Genomic DNA, 20,506 nt, shown 5'->3' with positions numbered 1-20,506 from the left:
TCTTTCTCCCTGCCTCCCAGCTTCTCACTTCAGAAAAATACAAAAAAAAAAAAAAAATCCATGTTTTATTCAAAATGTGAAATTGAGCATGATCATATCAAAAACAGCTAGGAGGCCAAAACAGAAAAGGACGCCTGGGAAAACAATGTGGCACTGCCTAATGTGCCTCTGGTTAGAGCATGTTGACCAAGGTAAACTTGGACCATTGGACCAAAGTCCTTGAGGACAGAGGGTTGAAATCAAACTAATAAGCTCTCTGAAAGCAAGGACCTTGCCTCCGATTTGTACATGGGAAGTTCTGAAACAGAAACATCAATTTTATTTTGTTTTATATTTAAAGGTCTGGAGCAACTTTATGCCTTAAGGAAAGCCTGGCATATTTTATAAGCACTCTGGCAAGAAAACATGAAATAGCCCAAACTGTAAACATCTTGGAAGGGCTCACTGCACTGATGCTGAACCAGCCTTCTCTCAACAGGTACCAGACACAAGAGGACCATTTTAAAGTCTCCTTTTAGCTATTTTTTATATTCTCTGTCATTTCTTAAATGGAGAAAAAACTGGTAAATGGTGTAAAGATTCACAATGACAAGGAGAAATTAAAGCCATAGAGGAGAAAAGATCAGGAAAAAGTTTTACCTCTGAGTGACAGGTGTCCGGTGGCCCAATGCTACGGTTTGCTCCAGCCAATGAGCTAAGAAGGCTAAAGCCTTGGTTCCTATCTGGAAAGAAAAAATGTAATAGCTGAAATTTTTAATTCACATTTTAAGCTGTTAAAATGACTGTGATGATGAAATAATGGCTATTTCCTCATTATAAAAGTTCTAATTATAAAACATAGTTACTAATAATTAACATACTCTCTAAATTCTGAATAATTTTCAAAAATCAGAGTTTTAGTCCATTATAACAAATAAAAGGCCACTAGCAGTTTCATCTATAAAAATTACCAGCATTGATGTTTTAATAGCCACAATGAACTAATAATATTCCAGTGTTTTGTTTTGTTTTTTCATTTTTCTGAAGCTGGAAACAGGGAGAGACAGTCAGACTCCCGCATGCGCCCGACCGGGATCCACCCGGCACGCCCACCAGGGGGCGACGCTCTGCCCATCCTGGGCGTCGCCATGTTGCGACCCTCCTGGGTGTCACCATATTGCGACCAGAGCCACTCTAGCGCCTGGGGCAGAGGCCACAGAGCCATCCCCAGTGCCCGGGCCATCTTTTGCTCCAATGGAGCCTTGGCTGCGGGAGGGGAAGAGAGAGACAGAGAGGAAGGCGCGGCGGAGGGGTGGAGAAGCAAATGGGCGCTTCTCCTATGTGCCCTGGCCGGGAATCGAACCCGGGTCCTCCGCACGCTAGGCCGACGCTCTACCGCTGAGCCAACCGGCCAGGGCCAATATTCCAGTGTTTTAAACTGAAGAGGAACATGCATGTTTTTAAAAAATAAAGCACTAATTTTGATCTAAATGAGCCACTTGCAGATAAGGCTCCCAATACTCTTGATATTTGTCTTTACAATGGAGGACAAATCTAGAGCAGAACATTTAGAACTGATGAACGTGAAGGCCCAGCCCTGATCTGATAAGAGTTCCCCCCAAATTGCCTGGGCACCTATTAAAACTACCCCAGCATTCAGCAGGCAGTATTCTCCCTGCTTCAGACTGAGGCTGAATCTCTGGAGCAGAGGCCAAGGAATCTGAACTCTTACCAAATACTCTAGGAGAGTCACAGGATCAGGGAAACTGAGAACAAAACAAAAACACTGCTAACAGAGTAGAAGATGCAACCTACATTTCAAGAGTCTAACAGTATAGAAGTCAAAGAACTCTCTCAAAAAGACAATTTTCTCCCACTTTGCCTTTCCCTTCTCCCTCTCCTGGAACCCGTTCTAGTCTCTCCCCTGCCAGGTGAAACCTGCTATCAGTTGCTCAGTCACACAGAGGTATCAAAGAGAACCAGTTGTAGTCTCAGTCCTCCCTCCTCCCGCTTGGGGCAGATTTGCCTTTCAAACCGAGATGAAGCCAGTTTGTGGCATGCTGGGTCTAGGCTGCAGCTTATTCCAGCCCGACCTTTCACCATGTGGGCAGTAGCCTAGCCTCCCTACTGCATGTGGCTATCAACCCAGAACCTAAGCCTTGAAGGCTTCAGTTCCGAAAGCCTGCTGCTGCCCTGCTGCTTTTCCTGCTCCACTACCTGCACTGTGGCAGTAGGGCCACAAGTGCATGTGCACTACTCCTGGAGCCCCCTTTCACCTCACCTCCTCCTCCAACTTGCTCACTCTGCAAGGAACCCTCCAATGCCTGTGTATGACCTATCCAAGAGCCAGGCACTGAGGCTTCATCGAGGCAGGCTGAGAAGGCTGAGGCTGAGCAGCAGATTCATGTGGTGTGCCACAGTGACACTTTCACAGACACCTGGGAGGTTTATTCAAACATCAGCATTCAGCCGACAGACTTTACAGCAATTGTATGCGACTACGCAGTACTCAAACAGGGATTTCACATGTCATGAGGATGCACGAGGGCTCTTATAAAATACTTTAGGCTCTTCGTACAAAAGGCTTTACCTGAGTAATAGAGTAATGCTGTAAGAGAGCACTTCTATTACCAGAAATAACTTGCACTCTGGGTAATTTTCAAATCCAATTCACAAATCTCTCCATATTCCAGCTCCACAGCTTAGGTTTTTCCTCTGTTGGGCATTACCTAAAATTGGCAGGCCAGACTGTAATCCATGAAGAATAATGCAATAATGTCAGCTTGGACATGTTATTAGACCAAAGCGGTCTATTTAAAATGCCTCACTCCCTCCAGTGTCTGCTTCCAAGAAGGGCTTCTGGGATGAAAAGCAGACAGGAGCGAGACTCATCACTGTGTATCGGAACTCTTTGTGTACATGCTGACTTTCATTTCATGTTCATGTGTCTACCTATCATTTAATGATTATGTGCTAAATGTATTTTGCCACAATTAAAAAAAAATGAATGCCCTAATTTTTCAAAATCATGAAAAAGTCAGAATAGTGGGAAGAGAACTGGACCAGGTCAGAAAGAATGGTCTTCATGCCTGGCTCTGTCTACCAATGTGATCTTAAGACAAATAATCAATTTTTCTGTGGCTTAATTTTCTGTCCTATAAAATAAGAGGGTTGCTACATGGATGTTAAGGTCCATTCTGCTATAGAAGTTAGTGACTTTATAAAGTATAGAGGCATTCTTTACCTTCTCGTGACAGTAACTTTGAGTTAGCCGGGCTTAAGTATTTTAACAAATTATTCAATAAAGAAAAAATAAAAAACATTACTTCAAGTAATCCTTTTAAGGTTCACAGATGACTATGAGTTTATAATCAGGTGTTGGGCTAATTAAAATACATTGGAAGACTTTTGCTCATTTTCTTATAAACAGTGGAAGATTTAGTCAACTAACAAGAGAGTTCACTATGTTCCCACTGCTTTATATGTTAAGCAGGTTAGAAACATAAATTTTTACAATTAGTAAAACAATTCATTTTTGTTTATCCAAAGCTAGCTGCTTGCACATTAATGTTGCTTAAAAATCTTGGATTTTATACATTTACAATGTTAAGTAACTCAGTTTTGCTTAGTTGAATGTTTAGCAAAATTCTGCCCATGTGCACCCTCTGTAAAACCATTCTTCTTACAGAAAAGGATTACCGGTATGTAAATCTTTCCTTGTTTACCAGAATTTTGTTCACAGGATTCAGGGCAAGAAAATATCATCTCTATTAAGAAGGATTTATTCTTTTAGCAGGTAGTTGTTGAAATTGGCTTTATTGTCTCTGGTTTTATTGATGCCACAAAATACTGGAGTAGGAAGGAATAAACTAATGCACCTACTCAATTGATTCTTCTGGAACTTCAGAGCTGCAGAAAGGGGAAGTTGTTAAGTAAATTATTCTGAAAGGCACAGTAAGTACATTAAACTCTGGTTCTAAAAACATCTAATGCAGTTTCAGTAGACCAGTAAATTCGCACCAGTGGAATAATAGGTAAAAATGACATTATCATGAAAAAGAAAACCCAGTGGTGCCGGTCATTCACACAGAATTCTTCCAGGAAGCGTCAGAAACAAAACCAGAGCCTCTAGAATAAAGATTTGAAATGGGAAATTCTCAAACCTTGGGAGGAATTTTATTATTTACTTTTTAATAATAGTTTCCAAAATATTGAAATATATGAAATTATGTGCACATCTCTTTACAAATCTAAAAGCACAGTTATTTTAGAAACAAAATTCATTTCACATAGCAATTTTGACATGCATTCCATTAGACATTTAGAGAATTTAAAAACCTAGGCAAAAAGGGAAATTTTAATATAGGGAAAGGGCAAAGTCATTCTAAAAAGGTTTTTTTCCTTCTAATTTCTCTGCTCTTCTCCACTATTTTATCAAGACACTATGACAGGCATATAAATTTGGAGATGAATTAAAGCGTGGATTTGAATCCTAGTTCCGGTACTTACCGGGAAAGTGCTACCTACCGTGTAGGTCAGGGGTCTCAAACTCGCGGCCCGCCGAACAATTTTGTGCGGCCCGCAGACTAATCCACGAAGTTCAAAATATTTTGGATAAAATTAAGTAAGCCTAGGGGCCTACTTGTATTTTTCATTTCTCTAGCATCCTAGCTAGATATTAGCTTAGTTAACAGCAGTTGTGATGCGAACTACAGTTTCTGGTCGTTTTGTGACACTGAGTAAACTGCATGTACGATTGTGCTTGTTGTACTGATTTTTTTTTGGTTTCAACTGCAGTGAGAAAAGTGTTGCGTAACAGTTGCCTTTTGTAGACCTAGTGCAGCCCTCCAAAAGGCTGTGATCGTGCTCTGCGGCCCACATGCTGAGTTGAGTTTGAGACCCCTGGTGTAGGTACTACTCTGTGCCTTCGTTTCTACTTTTATGTGGAGGGTATAACAATACCAACCTTGCAGAACCAAGGGTTAATGATCATAATAGCTAATATTCATTGAGTATTAACTACAGTGTGGGACAAAAGTAGGTTTATAGTTGTTCATATGAATACTACAATAATTAATAAATAAATAATACAAGAATAAACTGTTTAGTATAAAACTGTAAGCCTACTTTTATTCCACCCTGTATGTGCAAGCTAACATTCTCAGCGCTAAACATACAACACTTCTTTAACCCTTACAACAACCAAAATATGCCTTCCACACACAAACAAAAATCAACATTTATCTCCTTTAATTGCTATCTTGTTTTATAGAGTATTTATTTTATTATCTTTTATAGAGTAAACAATAACTCAGAGAGATTAGGTAACTATCCAAAGTCACATAGCTAGAAACTAAACATGAAATCCAGATCTCTGATTCTAAATTCCTAACTCTTTCCATTAAGCCCAGAGGTAACATATAAAGAACAAAAGTTGAGACAGTCAATGCTTAATATACAAATATTGAATATGACATAAGCTTGGGTTAAATGCAGAAATATGTCTTTTCATTCATATATAGTTCTTTTTTTGTCAGTAATTCTTTATTATATCCCTGGTTTAGACTGATTTCAACTGAATTAAGCTCAGGACTGAATAATTAATCATATGCTACTTTAATGCTTCTCATTGTCTAATCCAGCCCAGTACCATAATTCCTGAAGGCACCAGTCACACAGAACTAGTGCAGCCAGGTGGTTAGGACTCACTGTCCTTTCACTGTCCCTCAAGTATATGCAGACAAGAGTTTCTCAATCTCAGCACTATGACACTGGAGCTTTGTTATGTGTGTACGGAGGTGGCAGAGAGAGTCCTATGGATCTCTGCCTATACCCACCAAATATGTATAGCACTACCAAATGTCCCCAGAGTTGGGGGTGCAGAAAACACAAAATTACCTCCAACTGAGAAACACTGACACAGTTCTACTAATGCAGGAAATTTTTGGCTAAAATTAATCAGGTTTTAATTCATTTCTTAAAAAGATTTTCAATTTAAAAAGTAGAGAAAAAATGTTTAAGAGATTCCATTTTGCCCTGGCCGGTTGGCTCAGCGGTAGAGCGTCGGCCTAGCGTGCGGAGGACCCGGGTTCGATTCCCGGCCAGGGCACACAGGAGAAGCGCCCATTTGCTTCTCCACCCCTCCGCCGCGCTTTCCTCTCTGTCTCTCTCTTCCCCTCCCGCAGCCAAGGCTCCATTGGAGCAAAGATGGCCCGGGCGCTGGGCATGGCTCTGTGGCCTCTGCCTCAGGCGATAGAGTGGCTCTGGTCGCAATATGGCGACGCCCAGGATGGGCAGAGCATCGCCCCCTGGGGGGCAGAGCACCGCCCCTGGTGGGCGTGCCGGGTGGATCCCGGTCGGGCGCATGCGGGAGTCTGTCTGACTGTCTCTCCCTGTTTCCAGCTTCAGAAAAATGAAAAAAAAAAAAAAAAAAAAAAAAAAAAGAGATTCCATTTTACCTCCTGTCAACAATATAAATATCCTTCCTCCCCCTACCCTGGAAAACTCCTCTAGAAGAAAAAACTTCTCCATCAGTGCCATTTGCCTTTTTTGTCAATTAGGCCTTGAGAGAAATGCTAGTATAAATACTTGACTGAGTCTATCTGGCATCCATAACTATATAGCACACACAGCTCTTCTGCCTTCCACGGCCCCCAGCACAGTGCCAAGTATACTACAGTTCAGATGCTGAAATATCCACTGACAGCCTCCTGTGACAGAGGCTGCAAGCATTAGCTAAACAGAGAAGTTTTTACTTCAAACATATATATACTGCTCACAATTTTAAGAATTTCTATGAATACAGCCCCAAAATGCCTTAGATGACTTGTTATATATTTTCGGTGTTCATATTTCAGCTTAGCCACAATTATTTGGCATCATCTTAAGAAGTTCAAGTTTCCCCCACATTTTAAGATTTCTTTACATCCTCTTTCTGTCCCCACAAAAATATTTTCACCCATGTGATAAACATGACCAAACTTACCATAATCACAGCTATTTCAACTTAGACAAACCATACCCATTTTTGAATGCTATTTTAAAATCACCCCAACTATTTACATAAAAACTTATTTTAAACAGTGCTTCATCAGAAATTAATTTTGCTAGTATTAGGGAAATAAGCCTACACTTTTCTATCACATTCTACTTCTACTTGATAAATTGAAATGTTTTTGAAATCAAAAGGAATTAGGACAGATTTATTCCCTTTTACTAAACTACTGCTTGAAAAGGGTAAAACTCTGAAGTACATTAAAAACAGCACTTATTTAGCCTGACCTGTGGTGGCGCAGTGGATTAAAGCGTCGACCTGGAATGCTGAGGTCGCCGGTTCAAAACCCTGGGATTACCTGGTCAAGGCACATGTGGGAGTTGATGCTTCCTGCTCCTCCCTTCCTCTCTCTCTCTCTCTCTCTCTCTCCCCTCCTTCTCTCCTCTCTAAAAAATGAATAAATAAAGTCTTTAAAATATATATATTTAAAAAAAAAAACAAACAAAACAAAACAGCACTTATTTAGAGAACTAAGTCTACTGAGCACTGATTCTGGCTGTGGATTCAGGAAAAGTGAGCCTGTCTGTGCTCTTCCTGTGACATCTGGACACCTGCTCATCAAGTCTACAACTGTTTCCTCCAATCCCTGAGCATATATCGATATATTGAACCTGACCAGAAAGGAATCAGGCAATATTTTTCCTCTTTTTCCTGACTCTAAAGCAGTGGTCCCCAACCTTTTTTTGGCCACGGACCGGTTTAATGTTAGAAAGTATTTTCATGGACCGGCCTTTAGGGTGGGACGGATAAATGAAAGGAATCAGGCAATATTTTTCCTCTTTTTCCTGACTCTAAAGCAGTGGTCCCCAACCTTTTTTTGGGGACCGGTTTAATGTTAGAAAATATTTTCATGGACCGGCCTTTAGGGTGGGACGGATAAATACACAAAATAAAATTATGCAACTGGCGTAAAAACTGTGGTATTTTATTTTTTTTATTTTTTATTTTTTCATTTTTCTGAAGCTGGAAACAGGGAGAGACAGTCAGACAGACTCCCGCATGCGCCCGACTGGGATCCACCCGGCACGCCCACCAGGGGCGACGCTCTGCCCACCAGGGGGCGATGCTCTGCTCATCCTGGGCGTCGCCATGTTGCGACCAGAGCCACTCTAGCGCCTGAGGCAGAGGCCACAGAGCCATCCCCAGCGCCTGGGCCATCTTTGCTCCAATGGAGCCTTGGCTGCGGGAGGGGAAGAGAGAGACAGAGAGGAAAGCGCGGCAGAGGGGTGGAGAAGCAAATGGGCGCTTCTCCTGTGTGCCCTGGCCGGGAATCAAACCCGGGTCCTCCGCACGCTAGGCCGACGCTCTACCGCTGAGCCAACCGGCCAGGGCCAAAACTGTGGTATTTTAAAATATAATTGTCAAACTTACGAGATAAACGTCAAGAGTGAGTCTTAGATGGATGTAACAGAAGGAATCTGGTCATTTTTTAAAAATAAAGCATCGTTCAGACTTAAATATAAATAAAACAGAAATAATGTAAGTTATTTATTCTTTCTCTGCAGACTGGTACCAAATGGCCCGCAGACCGGTATTGGTCTGCGGCCCGGGGGTTTGGGACCACTGGTCTAAAGGATATGTTCATTGTAGAAAATTTGGAAAACAGGAACAAGTATAAAGAAGAAGATTAAATGACCAAAGATGCCAATTAATACTTCAGTGTATATCCTCATCTTTCTTTCTATGCACGTGTGCACACAAATTCTTAGTAAAGTGAACTGAACAGTAAACTGAGCACTGTCTTTTCCAAAGATCTTGTATAGGAAAGCTTTCCATAAATTCCAATAATGCTTCCATTGTTAAGTCGAATCTCAAGAGCCTGAAGCATGCTCTTGAAAATCATCAAAGGGATGTTTAGAATCAAGTCAAAGTACCATTCAGAACCAAGTATGGGGAATAATGAGAGCAATGAAACAAGACTTTACCATAAAGAAAAAAATGAATTTTCTTATGTGTGATTCATAACCAGCTCTAAAAATAATTCTAAAGCAAGACTGCCAAAACTGTTTTGCAAGGTGGCCACACAAGGAAGCCTGCAAGTGCCTCTATAGTGACTAATCCGAAGAGATTTCCCACCACTCATTTGCTTATGGACAAGTTGGGGCATTATTTCTTAAAACAAAGTCTCACCATTTTACTCACACATGTATTCCCTTCTAGCTTCTCTTAATTTTTCATAATTCCCTCTTCTCTTTTTTCCTCTTACGTCACAATCTCCCCCACCAAATTTATGCCTTCTACATACACACACACACACACCTTATTTATTTTCACTTCGACCACAACATTCATAGTTAGATGACTGTCAGAGATTACTCAACTAGTTTTTTCAGTTCCACAATGGCAGTGGCTGAGATAAATAGAGAACTCACTCTGTCTCAAGGAACTTGGTCCCATAGCATCTTAGTGTTGGTATAACTCTACCCTCTCGTACAGATGACAAAACTGGGGTCCAGAGACATGGTTCATCTTCCCAAGATGACCTAGGCAGAAAAACACCCCACTACAACCCTCTTCATTAACCATTCTTCCTCTTGCTAATTTGATGTTTTATTTTCTGTAACATTAAATGCAAATTTTTATTTCATCATTTTCTTACTCTCTTTAAAAAAAAACAACAAGTTATATTACAGGCATTAGCCATCCACTCTCTCAGGAGAGCAGCCCAGGTATCACGTAGCCAGATAGACCTTGTGTTTTTGGGAGTCATTTCTTGCCACTCTTCTGTACATCAGTTGCAAATGATTCCTTAGACAGGAATCTGGGATTTCTGTTGTGGTATTTTGTTACCAAGTAAATTCAGGGGAACATACATTAATTGATGAACAATTCTTTCCATTATAGGGAAAACATAGAAAATTAACATATGAAAGAATTGTTTCTACTATTAAAATTCCACTTAATCCTTCACCATCTGCATCACTAGAGATTAAACTATAAAAGATAAACACTCTCAGGGCTTTTGAAATATAATCTCTACAATTATTGTTTACCACTAGGGGACTAAAGTCACAACTCTGTAACATTTGTTTAGTCTAATCCCTTCTTCACTGATTAGAAACAATAAAAGATCACAGAATTTCCCTTCCTTGCCTTTCACTCAGTGGTGGTATTTGTAAAAAGACCCACTGAATACCCACCAGTCATGAGTACAGACTAAACCCCCCTGGCTCTCATTAGTGCTCAGGTGACAATGCCCTGCATGGGGTTCTCGGGGTAAATTAAACTGACATTTTATAAACAAGGACACTGTATACAATGCTACCCTCTTATGTGAAACAGTGAGAGCTTCGTTTGAAAAATAAAACAATGCATCGGGCTTCTACTAACCATCTGTTGGGTAAATAAAATATATTATGCTCACTTTGTTAAAGATGGTGCTGCCCACATGGAAACCGTCGCCCAGGTGATTGCTTGGGATGGGCATGATTGTATTACCGTGTGTTGGGGGCAGGCTGTGGGTAGGCAGGATCCTTGGTAACCTGGGGCTTGGTTTTAGGACTAAACCTTTCCCACCTTTTTTTTTTATTTTTATATAATGTTTTTAAATTATAGTTGACATACAATTTTATATTAGTTTCAGGTGTACAACCCAGTGATTAGACATATATAACTTACTAAGTAATCAGCCCAATAAATCTAGTACCACCTTTTTGATGTGGGGTGGTGCACTCTCATGAGGAATCCCATTATGCCTCAGATAAGTGACTTTGTATTAGAGATTTTCTTGTTTGTATATTGGATTAAAGGTTTTGATTTCTACACTATAAAATGGGACAGACTGGGAGATTGCTCGCTCTCGGTTCCTGAGATTAGCATTAGAGAGGAGAGCAGAGAAATGTCATGTGGAGGAGGCCAGGAGAAGCAGCCAAGATGGTGGAGTGCTGAGTGAGAAGCCAGTTTGTGCAGAGTTTGTGCAGGGAGAAGGAAGGAGATGGGGAACAGACGGGAATAAGTCTGGTGAGCTAGAAACCTTTGATTCTAGGAAACTCGGATAAGTCAGTGGCTTTGTGAGCACTGAATGAGTGGGTTTGGAGCCCAGTGAGTGTTTTTACTTGCCCGCTGAGTACAAGCTAGGATTAAAGATGATGGCCCACTAGTTTTTGGCTCTGTTGTTTCATTACCGTCTGTCCGAATCCAATGCGAACTTGTATGGGCCGGGCAGCTGTGATAGTGGCTGTGGCTACTGGTTTTACACCATCCTCTTTTCTTCGACCTTAAAACCAAGTCTTTTCACCTAGTGCCTCCCAAGTTCAAGGAACAGTACTGAGCTTGATGCCTAGATCATCTAATGATAAAGTACGTACTTCTCAATAAGGCTTTCTGAAGTACCAAATGCAAACAGAGGCAATCTCACTGGAGAGTAAAAGGATGTGGAGAATCAACTTCTAAAATCTGTCACATCTGACATAAAGCACTGTCCCAGTTTCTCCTTCATGGTGATAATAAGGTGACATTATCAAATTATATTATATAGACCCAAATAGTAGTGATAGATACATGAATTTACCAGGAATTACAACTGCCCTTTTGCTGTTCCGCTTGGCTGCCTGACCCCACCCTTAATTACCGGACAATCACCCCTGGGACAGAGGGGTTCCAGGAAGCTGGTCAATTGCCCCAAGGAGGAGTATTCAGAAAGCTGAACAGACCAGCACACCCTTGCTCGAGGCTATCCCCAACCCTATAAAGTTTTGCCTCAGTCTGTTTTGGGGCCCTTCTTTCAGAGAAGGGCTCTGGCAGGTCTTTCTCCTCTAATAAAGCCTGCACACCTGGAGTTCGAGAGCCATCTCATTCTTACAAGTAGGTTTCCATATCTATAAGCCCGGCTCTGACAGAAGCCATGGGTAACTCAAGTAGGCAGCTGAGATTTTATCCACATCCCTTTTCTTGAGCTATCACCAGACTTTCAGGTCTAGGAACTGTAAGGCAAGTTCTACTATTTGGGTCTATATAATATAATTTGATAATGTCACCTTATTATCACCCTGAAGGAGAAACTGGGACAGTGCTTTATGTCAAATGTGACAGATTTTAGAAGTTGATTCTCCACATCCTTTTACTCTCCAGTGAGATTGCCTCTGTTTGCATTTGGTACCTCAGAAAGCCTTGTTGAGAAGTACGTAGGAAAGGTTAGACAGGGAGCAAATGGATGTGGATGGAGACATCTAAAATGCACAGCCCAATTATAAAGGTGCCTAACCACTTCATTTCCTGGACCACTTTGATGTCACGTCTGTAATGCATATAGTGGAAACTCTGACTTACGTAGAAGATTGACCTTTATAGTGAATACAATGAGATATGGGAATTTCCTCTAAGGCGGAGCTTAGTATATACAAGATTCAGTGTTTCTCAAACATTTTCATCAAGATTCCTAAAGAAAAAACTTTTGTTTCCTTCTCTAATCATAACCAACAGTTCTAACTCCAGGTGTGTGAGTTTCTCCATACCAAACAATTTTCCAGTTCTCAGAAAACACCAATCGGGTGTCCTACAATGTAACTCAATTTAGTCTCTAACTGCTCAGAGTTAGCGCAGGGTCCGGGTTAAGAGCTCAGTCCGACAAAGCTGCCTTCTCCCCTTCCCCTACCTCACTTCAGACACCAAGTGCAAGTCTCTGGTTCTCACCTATACTTCTGACCACCCAGCTATAAATTTAGGGTCCCCACAAATGCCCCTCTCGAGTTTGGTAATTTGTTACAACAGCTCACAGAACTCAGGAAAATAATTTATTTATTTGATTAGTAATTTATTACACTGCTTACAAGAATTAGGAGATATTTTTATAGTTTCATATTCATTTTTTAAATATCCTTTAATTTTTGTGAGCAGCATATAAAAGAATATAATCAGCAACAGCCAGATGTAAGAGATGCACAGAGCAAGGTACCTGGGTGTCACCCTCCCAGCACCTCAATGTGTTCACCAGCCTGGAATCTCTCTAAACCCCATCGCTTAGGGTTTTATGCAGGTTCTATTGCACGGGCAGAATTAATCACCTTGGTGATTAACTCCACCTTCAGCCTTTCTCCGCACCCAGGAGGTCAGGGACATGAGGCTGACTGAGAGTTTCAACTCTCTAGCAACCAGCCACCATCCTCAGAGGCTTTCCAAAAGTCATTTCATCAACATAAACTCAGGCGTGGTTGAAAGTGGCTTGTTTTTGAATAACAAAAGACACACCTTTCACCCTTATGGCTCTTAGAGATGTTTTAGGAGCCAGGACAAAAACCAAATACAGTGTGTCTGTAAAGTCATGGTGCACTTTTGACCGGTCACAGGAAAGCAACAAAAGACAACAGAAATGTGGAATCTGTACCAAATAAAAGGAAAACCCTCCCAGTTTCTGTAGGATGATGTGGTAGCATGTGTGCATGCGCAGATGATGACGTAACACCATGTATACAGTGGAGCAGCCCATGGCCATGCCAGTAGAGATGTGGACGGTACAGAGGAAAGTTCAGTGTGTCTGTGGCTCGCTAAATTCGAATCCGTGACCAAAGTGCAACGTAAATATTGGCACGTTTATAACGAAGCGCCACCACATAGGAATAACATTACTCGGTGGGATAAGCAGTTGAAGGAAACCGGCAGTTTGGTGGAGAAACCCCGTTCTGGTAGGTGTTGGGCAGATAAAATATATTATGCTCACTTTGTTAAAGAGGCCATTGCCCAGGTGATATTAATGTGTGTTGGGGGCAGGCTGTGGGCAGGCAGGATCTTGTAGCCTGGGGCTTGGTTTTAGGATTAAGCCTTTCCCACCCGTTTTGATGTAGGGTGGTATAATCCCATCATGCCCCGGATAAGTGACTGTATTAGAAACTTCCCTATTTTGTATATTGGATTAAAGGTTATGAATCTACACTATAAAATGGGGGCAGTAAAGGAGCTTGCTCTCTTGGTTCCTGAGATTAGCATTAGAGAGTAGAGAGCAGAGAAAGGCCACGTGGAAAAGGCCAGGAGAAGCAGCCAAGATGCGGTGTTGAGTGAGAAGCCAGTTTGTGCAGAGTTTGTGCAGGGAGAAGGAAGGAGATGGGGAACAGACGGGAATAAGTCTGGTGAGCTAGAAACCTTTGATTCTAGGAAACTCGGATAAGTCAGTAGCTTTGTGAGCACTGAATGTGAGCGGGTTTTGGAGCCCAGTGTGTGTTTTTACTTGTCCGCCGGGTGCAAGCTAATATTAAAGATGATGGCCCATCAGTTTTTGGCTCCGTTGTTTCTTTACCGACTGTCCGAATCCAATGCGAACCTGCATGGGCCAGGCTGCTGTGATGGTAGCCCTGGCTACTGGCTCTACAGTAGGCCATCAGTCAGTGACAAGTCTGTAGAGGCTATACGGGATAGCTACCTAAGGAGCCCTAAAAAATCTGTGCGTGAGCCCACATCAAACTGCATTGAATAGGTATGAAACTGGGAGAGTTTTTCTTTTATTTGGTGCAGATTTCACATTTCTACCGTCTTTTGTTGCTTTCTTGTGACCAAAAGTGCACCATGACTTTACGGACACACTGTACTAATTCATTGTATTCTAGTTGGAGCTCCTTTTAAGAGACTGGAGACACTCCCCTCTGTACCTTTTTAGATATTTTTCCTATTGAAATATTAATACCACAGATATACTATATATGTATTTACATATTATATCTGTGCCTTATACATAAAAAAGTAATATTTTTGCCCCCCCCCCCAAGCAATTTTCACCCTTTTGGGAAAAATAATGCCCCATTAAGAATGCATGCTTTGGCTTATGAAACAAGACATTGGTAAAGCCAAGAATATAAAACTAGGCTATTACATCTATAAGTTAACCCAGAAGTTATGTCTCCATACCAGGAAGATTTATAAATCTCTTCCTAGAATAATAATTTGCCTGCAACTGTAATAGTATAACTGCTGGCTTTTACAATGTGAAATTAAGTAACAAAAAGACATTAACTGAGCACCTACTATGTACAAATGAATCTTCACTTAAACTGAAGAGAACAATGATCTGTTTTGTAAGGTACCAAAAAGCTGAAAATTGATATTAATATTCTGGGAGGAAAGGTTAGGCTTTCCTGTTCCTTCCCTCCTTTAGGGAGGGTAGGGAGAAGAATGTAGAAGTTTCAGGCTTACAAGAACAATGGGTTATTCAGTTTTAAATCTAAAATAAAGGTTAACTTAGAAACTTCTTCTCTTTCAATAGGAGGCAGAATTTACATACCACCTTGCATTGACTGTAGTTCCTCCCCCCCTTCCTGGAATCTTGAGAGTAAAATACCTCTAGGCTAGTGAAGGAAGAGGAACCCTGAAAGATTTGTAAATGTCTTTGATTGTGTTACCTTAAAAGCCTAATGTTTCTGTGTATCCCCTAAACAAATGTTGTCAGCCTGTGCCATGATGTCATGCCCCCCCCCCTGTGTGATCAAGGATATATAAGCAGCCCCTGAACTATTTTGGGGACTGCATGATTTGGGCCTGCAGATGCCCTGTGTCAGCCATATGCGGCCGGCATATTTAATATTTAATAAACCTCCTCCTCTAATAAAACTCTTCAAAATTTATCTGGACTGGGTGTCTGTTGGGCAGATAAAATGTATTATGCTCACTTTGTTAAAGATTACGCTGCCCACGAGGAGGCCATCACCCAGGTGATATTAATGTGTGTTGAGAATCCTTGTAGCCTGGGGCTTGGTTTTGGGATTAACCTTTCCCACCCTTTTTGATGTGGGGTGGTACAATCCAATCATGCCTCAGAGAAGTGATTTTGTATTAGGGACTTCCCTACTTTGTATATTGGATTAGAGGTTGTGAAGCTACAATATAAAATGGGGGCAGAACGAGAGTTTGCCCTCTTGGTTCCTGAGGTTATCATTAGAGGAGAGAGCAGAGCAGAGAGCAGAAGGAGGCCACGTGGAGGAGGCCAGGAGAAGCAGCCAAGATGGCGGAGTGCTGAGTGAGATGCCAGTTTGTACAGAGTTTGTATCTGGGATAAGGAAGGAGATGGGGAACTGAGGAGAATAAGGCTGGTGAGCTAGAAACCTTTGATTCTAGGAAACTCGGATAAGTCAGTGGCTTTGTGAGCACTGAATGTGAGTGGGTTTTGGAGCCCAGTGTGTGTTTTTATTTGCCCGCCGGGTGCAAACTAGGATTAAAGGCCTAGCTTAAATGGCCCACCAGTTTGTGGCTCCGTTGTTTCTTTACTGACTGTCCGAATCCAATGCGAACCTGCATGGGCTGGGCTGCTGTGATAGTGGCCCTGGCCGTGAATACTGGCTTTACAGTGTCTCTACGTGAACTTGATGAAATGAGGTACAGTGCCTTTCAGAATCTGGGGTGCGGTACTTTATAACATTATGACTTTAAATAAAACAATTTAAAATACACTATTGTAAAGCCAGGAGGCAGGGCCATGGCCAGCATCAGAGCTGCCTGGCTCATGCAGGTTCGCATTGGATTCGGACAGTCGGCAAAGAAACAGCGGAGCCAAAAACTGGTGGGCCATAGTCTTTAATTCTAGCTTTGCACCCGGTGGGCAAGTAAAAATACACACTGGGCTCCAAAACCCAGTCACATTCAGTGCTCACAAAGCTACTGACTTATCCGAGTTTCCTAGAATCAAAGGTTTCTAGCTCACCAGACTTATTCACCTCTGTTCCCCATCTCCTTTCCTTATCCCAGATACAAACTCTGCCCAAACTGGCTTCTCACTCAGCATTCCACCATCTTGGCTGCTTCTCCTGGCCTCCTCCACGTAGCCTTTCTCTGCTCTCCTCTGCTCTCTCTTCTAATGATTATCTCAGGAACCAAGAGCCCAAGCTCCCACTTCGTCCCCATTTTATAGTGTAGCAATCCAAACTCTTAATCCAATATACAAAACAGGGAAGTCTCTAATACAAAGTCACTTCTCTGAGGCATGATTGGATTGTACCGCCCTACATCAAAAAGGGTAGGAAAGGCTTAATCCCAAAACCAAGCCCCAGGCTACAAGGATTCTCCCTGCCTTTAGCCCACCCCAACACACATTAATATCACCTGGGCAATGGCCTCTTTAACAAAGTGAGCATAATACATTTTATCTGCCCAACAACTATCTTTCATTCACAAGTAATATATAAGTATTTAGTACATTAACTATCCAGAAGCCTCATCTGTACTTTGGATTAAATGCAGAACAATGGGATAGAGTTAGTATCATACCATTTCAGATAGCCTTTGAAAAAGGATTTAAAATGCAATAAGCAAAAAAGTCCAAAATATCAGATATGATCATTATCTATAGTCTGTGTCATTAAAATCTTATTCATGCCAGAACACCTAATCTGATAGGGTTCTATAGGGAATGAACTCTTCTGGCTCTGACGACAATTTCTCATGCAGCCTGGGTAAATTATTTAACTGCTCTGTGCTCATTCCCTAACCAGCCAATAATGTAAATCAACACCCTGTAATGGAAAAATGCACAACACTCCTGCCCTCTGGTCCCACCTTAGCAACTGACTCATTGTGTGAATATAGGCAGGTCACCTCTCCTTCCTGAGGCTTCATTTCCCCATCTGTAAAAGGAAGATGTCAAACCAGATGCATGCATGGAGATTCTGATTTCTAAAGGCCTGCACCTGGCTAGTTCACCTACACTAGCATACCAAACAAAACAATGCCCCTTATTAAATCCTATAAAATTCAAGAACATGTAATCTGAGTCAGCCCGGCCAGTACAAAACTTAATAGAAAAACCATTGCATAGAATAATATTGGGAAGGAAAACATGATTGCTCTCCAAGATAAGTCTTAAAAGTTTAGGCCACATACCTTCCTAAACTTGAATTATAGGTACATGGCATTCATAAGAACTACAATAGCCCCTTTGTAAACCATATCTACTTTCTGTCTGGATCATTGTTTAGTGTAATGTACTCCATAAATTCTGCTATGTTCAATAATGCCTTCATTTTATTTGTAATTGGTGAAAAACATTTTGCTTTAGGAATGTCCCTAAATCATAGCAGTCTAGGATTTGGGAAATCAAGTCCATATTTACCCTATTCATAACCTAACTACAGATTCCAATTAAATCCCTTCTGATTTTTGGTTTTTCCAAACTTACTACATTAGACAATCTCCATTCTTCCCATCCTCTTGATCACTTCAGCCACATATTCTAATGATCATACCATGAGACCTTATTATCACCAATAACTACAAGCCCTCCATAATCTCAATTTCATGCCTTCTACACTCTGACCACCACCTATCTTTCCAGCTCTCTCCCTCCCTCCATCCCTCCCTATAGAATCTCAACCCAGCTTTCCTTCACTTCCACTGGGACCTCAAAACTAATACCTTTTCACTGAGCCTCTCCCCACAGATTTTTTCTTCCTCTTTCTTACTCAGCTTAAAGTTCCATGGTCAGTCATTATAATTATTCTCCTATGTTCACTATCTAATCCAGTGGTAGTCAACCTGGTCCCTTACTGCCCACTAGTGGGCGTTCCAGCTTTCATGGTGGGCGGTAGCAGAGCAACCAAAGTATAAATAAAAAGATAGATTTAACTATAGTAAGTTGTTTTATAAAGATTTATTCTGCCAAACTTAGCGAAAATCTGACATAAAGTATTTGGTAAGTAATTATTATTATATGCTTTAACTTGCTGTAACTCTGCTTTATAAATTTTATAAAGTAAAGTTACTTCCCTACTTTATAAATCACCATTACTGTGGAACCAGTGGGCGATTAGAAAATTTTACTAGTAACAGAGATATAAAAGTGGGCGGTAGGTGTAAAGCCAGTATCCAGGGCCACCATCACAGCCACCTGGCCCATGCAGGTTCGCTTTGGATTCGGACAGTCGGTAAAGAAACAATGGAGCCAAAAACTGGTGGGCCATCATCTTTAATCCTAGCTTGCACCTGGCGGGCAAGTAAAAACACACACTGGGCTCCAAAACCCACTCACATTCAGTGCTCACAAAGCTACTGACTTATCCGAGTTTTCTAGAATCAAAGGTTTCTAGCTCACCAGACTTATTCCCGTCTGTTCCCCATCTCCTTCCTTCTCCCTGCACAAACTCTGCACAAACTGGCTTCTCAACACTCTGCCATCTTAGCTGCTTCTCCTGGCCTCCTCCACGTGGTCTTTCTCTGCTCTCCTCCCTGCTCTCTCCTCTAATGCTAATAATCCCAGGAACCGAGAGCAAGCTCCCGTTCTGCCCCCATTTTATAGTGTAGAAATCAAAACCTTTAATCCAATATACAAAATAGGGAAGTCTCTAATACAAAGTCACTTATCTGAGACATGATTGGATTGTACCACCCCACATCAAAAAGGGTGGGAAAGGCTTAATCCCAAAACCAAGCCCCAGGCTACAAGGATTCTGCCTGCCCACAGCCTGCCCCCAACGCACATTAATATCACCTGGGTGACGGCTTCTATGTGGGCAGTGCCATCTTTAACAAAGTGAGCATAATATATATATCTGCCCAACAGTAGGTATAAAAAGGTTGACTACCCCTGATCTAATCCCTTGCTTCTCTCTTGCTGTGATACCCTTGCTTAGTAAAAGCACAACCATATAGCTTAATTAGCTGGGGAACACACACACACACACACCCAGGTTATTGCCTGGCTTCACTTTAAATTTATCTTACCAAATTCCAAGTGGGCCACATCATGTTGTCTGTCAATAATTTTATTTACATCCCTAGGATCATCTACTCTCTCTCTCTCTCCTAAATGGCTCACATTTCTTTCTCTCTCCTCAAATCCTAGCACTACCTCCTCTGCCCTCTCAGTTGATAATCTGGCTCCCCACTTCCTTGAGCAAACTGAAACAGAAGAAATTCCACAGATTTCCATGCCACATCACCCCCAGCAACACTCGCATCCACGTGCTCCTTCCCTGTCTGCTTTCTTTCCACAGATTTGCTTTCCTGCTCCTCTCCAAAGCCAATCCTCCCACAAGTGGTGCCCACCCTGCCTCACCTACTCGAGGACATCACTCCATCAATTCTCCCTTCTTTCTCCTTCTTCATCACTTTTTTGCTCCCTACTGGATCTTTCCCCTCAGTCTACAAACATGCTGTTCTTGTTTTCATCTAAAAAATAAAGCTCAATGTAAAGCCAGTAGCCACGGCCACCATCACAGCCGCCTCGCCCATACAAATTCGCATTGGATTCGGACAGATGGTAATCAAACAACGGAGCCAAGAACTGGTGGGCCATCATCTTTAATCCTAGCTTGCACCCAGCGGGCAAGTAAAACACACACTGGGTTCCAAAACCCACTCACATTCAGTGCTCACAAAGCTACTGACTTGTCTGAGTTTCCTAGAATCAAAGGTTTCTAGCTCACTAGCCTCATTCTCCTTTGTTCCCCATCTCCTTCCTTCTATACAAACTCTGCACTAACTAGCTTCTCTTTCAGCACTCCGCCATCTTGGCTGCCTCTCTTGGCCTCCTCCACGTGGCCTTTCTCTGCTCTCTGCTGTCTC

General features: G+C 41.8%; 1 protein-coding gene across 3 annotated transcripts in view; it reads right to left on the bottom strand.

Annotated features, from left to right (window-relative positions):
• The window catches only part of AAGAB (alpha and gamma adaptin binding protein), a 60,551-nt gene that overhangs the window by 8,399 nt on the left and 31,646 nt on the right, over nt 1-20,506 (bottom strand). For all 3 annotated transcript variants that reach the window (XM_066276000.1, XM_066276001.1, XM_066276002.1), the window contains one exon: nt 640-722. In XM_066276000.1, coding sequence (XP_066132097.1) covers nt 640-722 — 83 coding nt within the window. The remainder of the gene's footprint in view (nt 1-639; nt 723-20,506) is intronic.

This window comes from Saccopteryx bilineata, chromosome 4 (assembly GCF_036850765.1).
Source record: "Saccopteryx bilineata isolate mSacBil1 chromosome 4, mSacBil1_pri_phased_curated, whole genome shotgun sequence".
Classification (NCBI taxonomy): domain Eukaryota; kingdom Metazoa; phylum Chordata; class Mammalia; order Chiroptera; family Emballonuridae; genus Saccopteryx; species Saccopteryx bilineata.
This window is presented reverse-complemented; position numbering and strand designations above follow the sequence as displayed.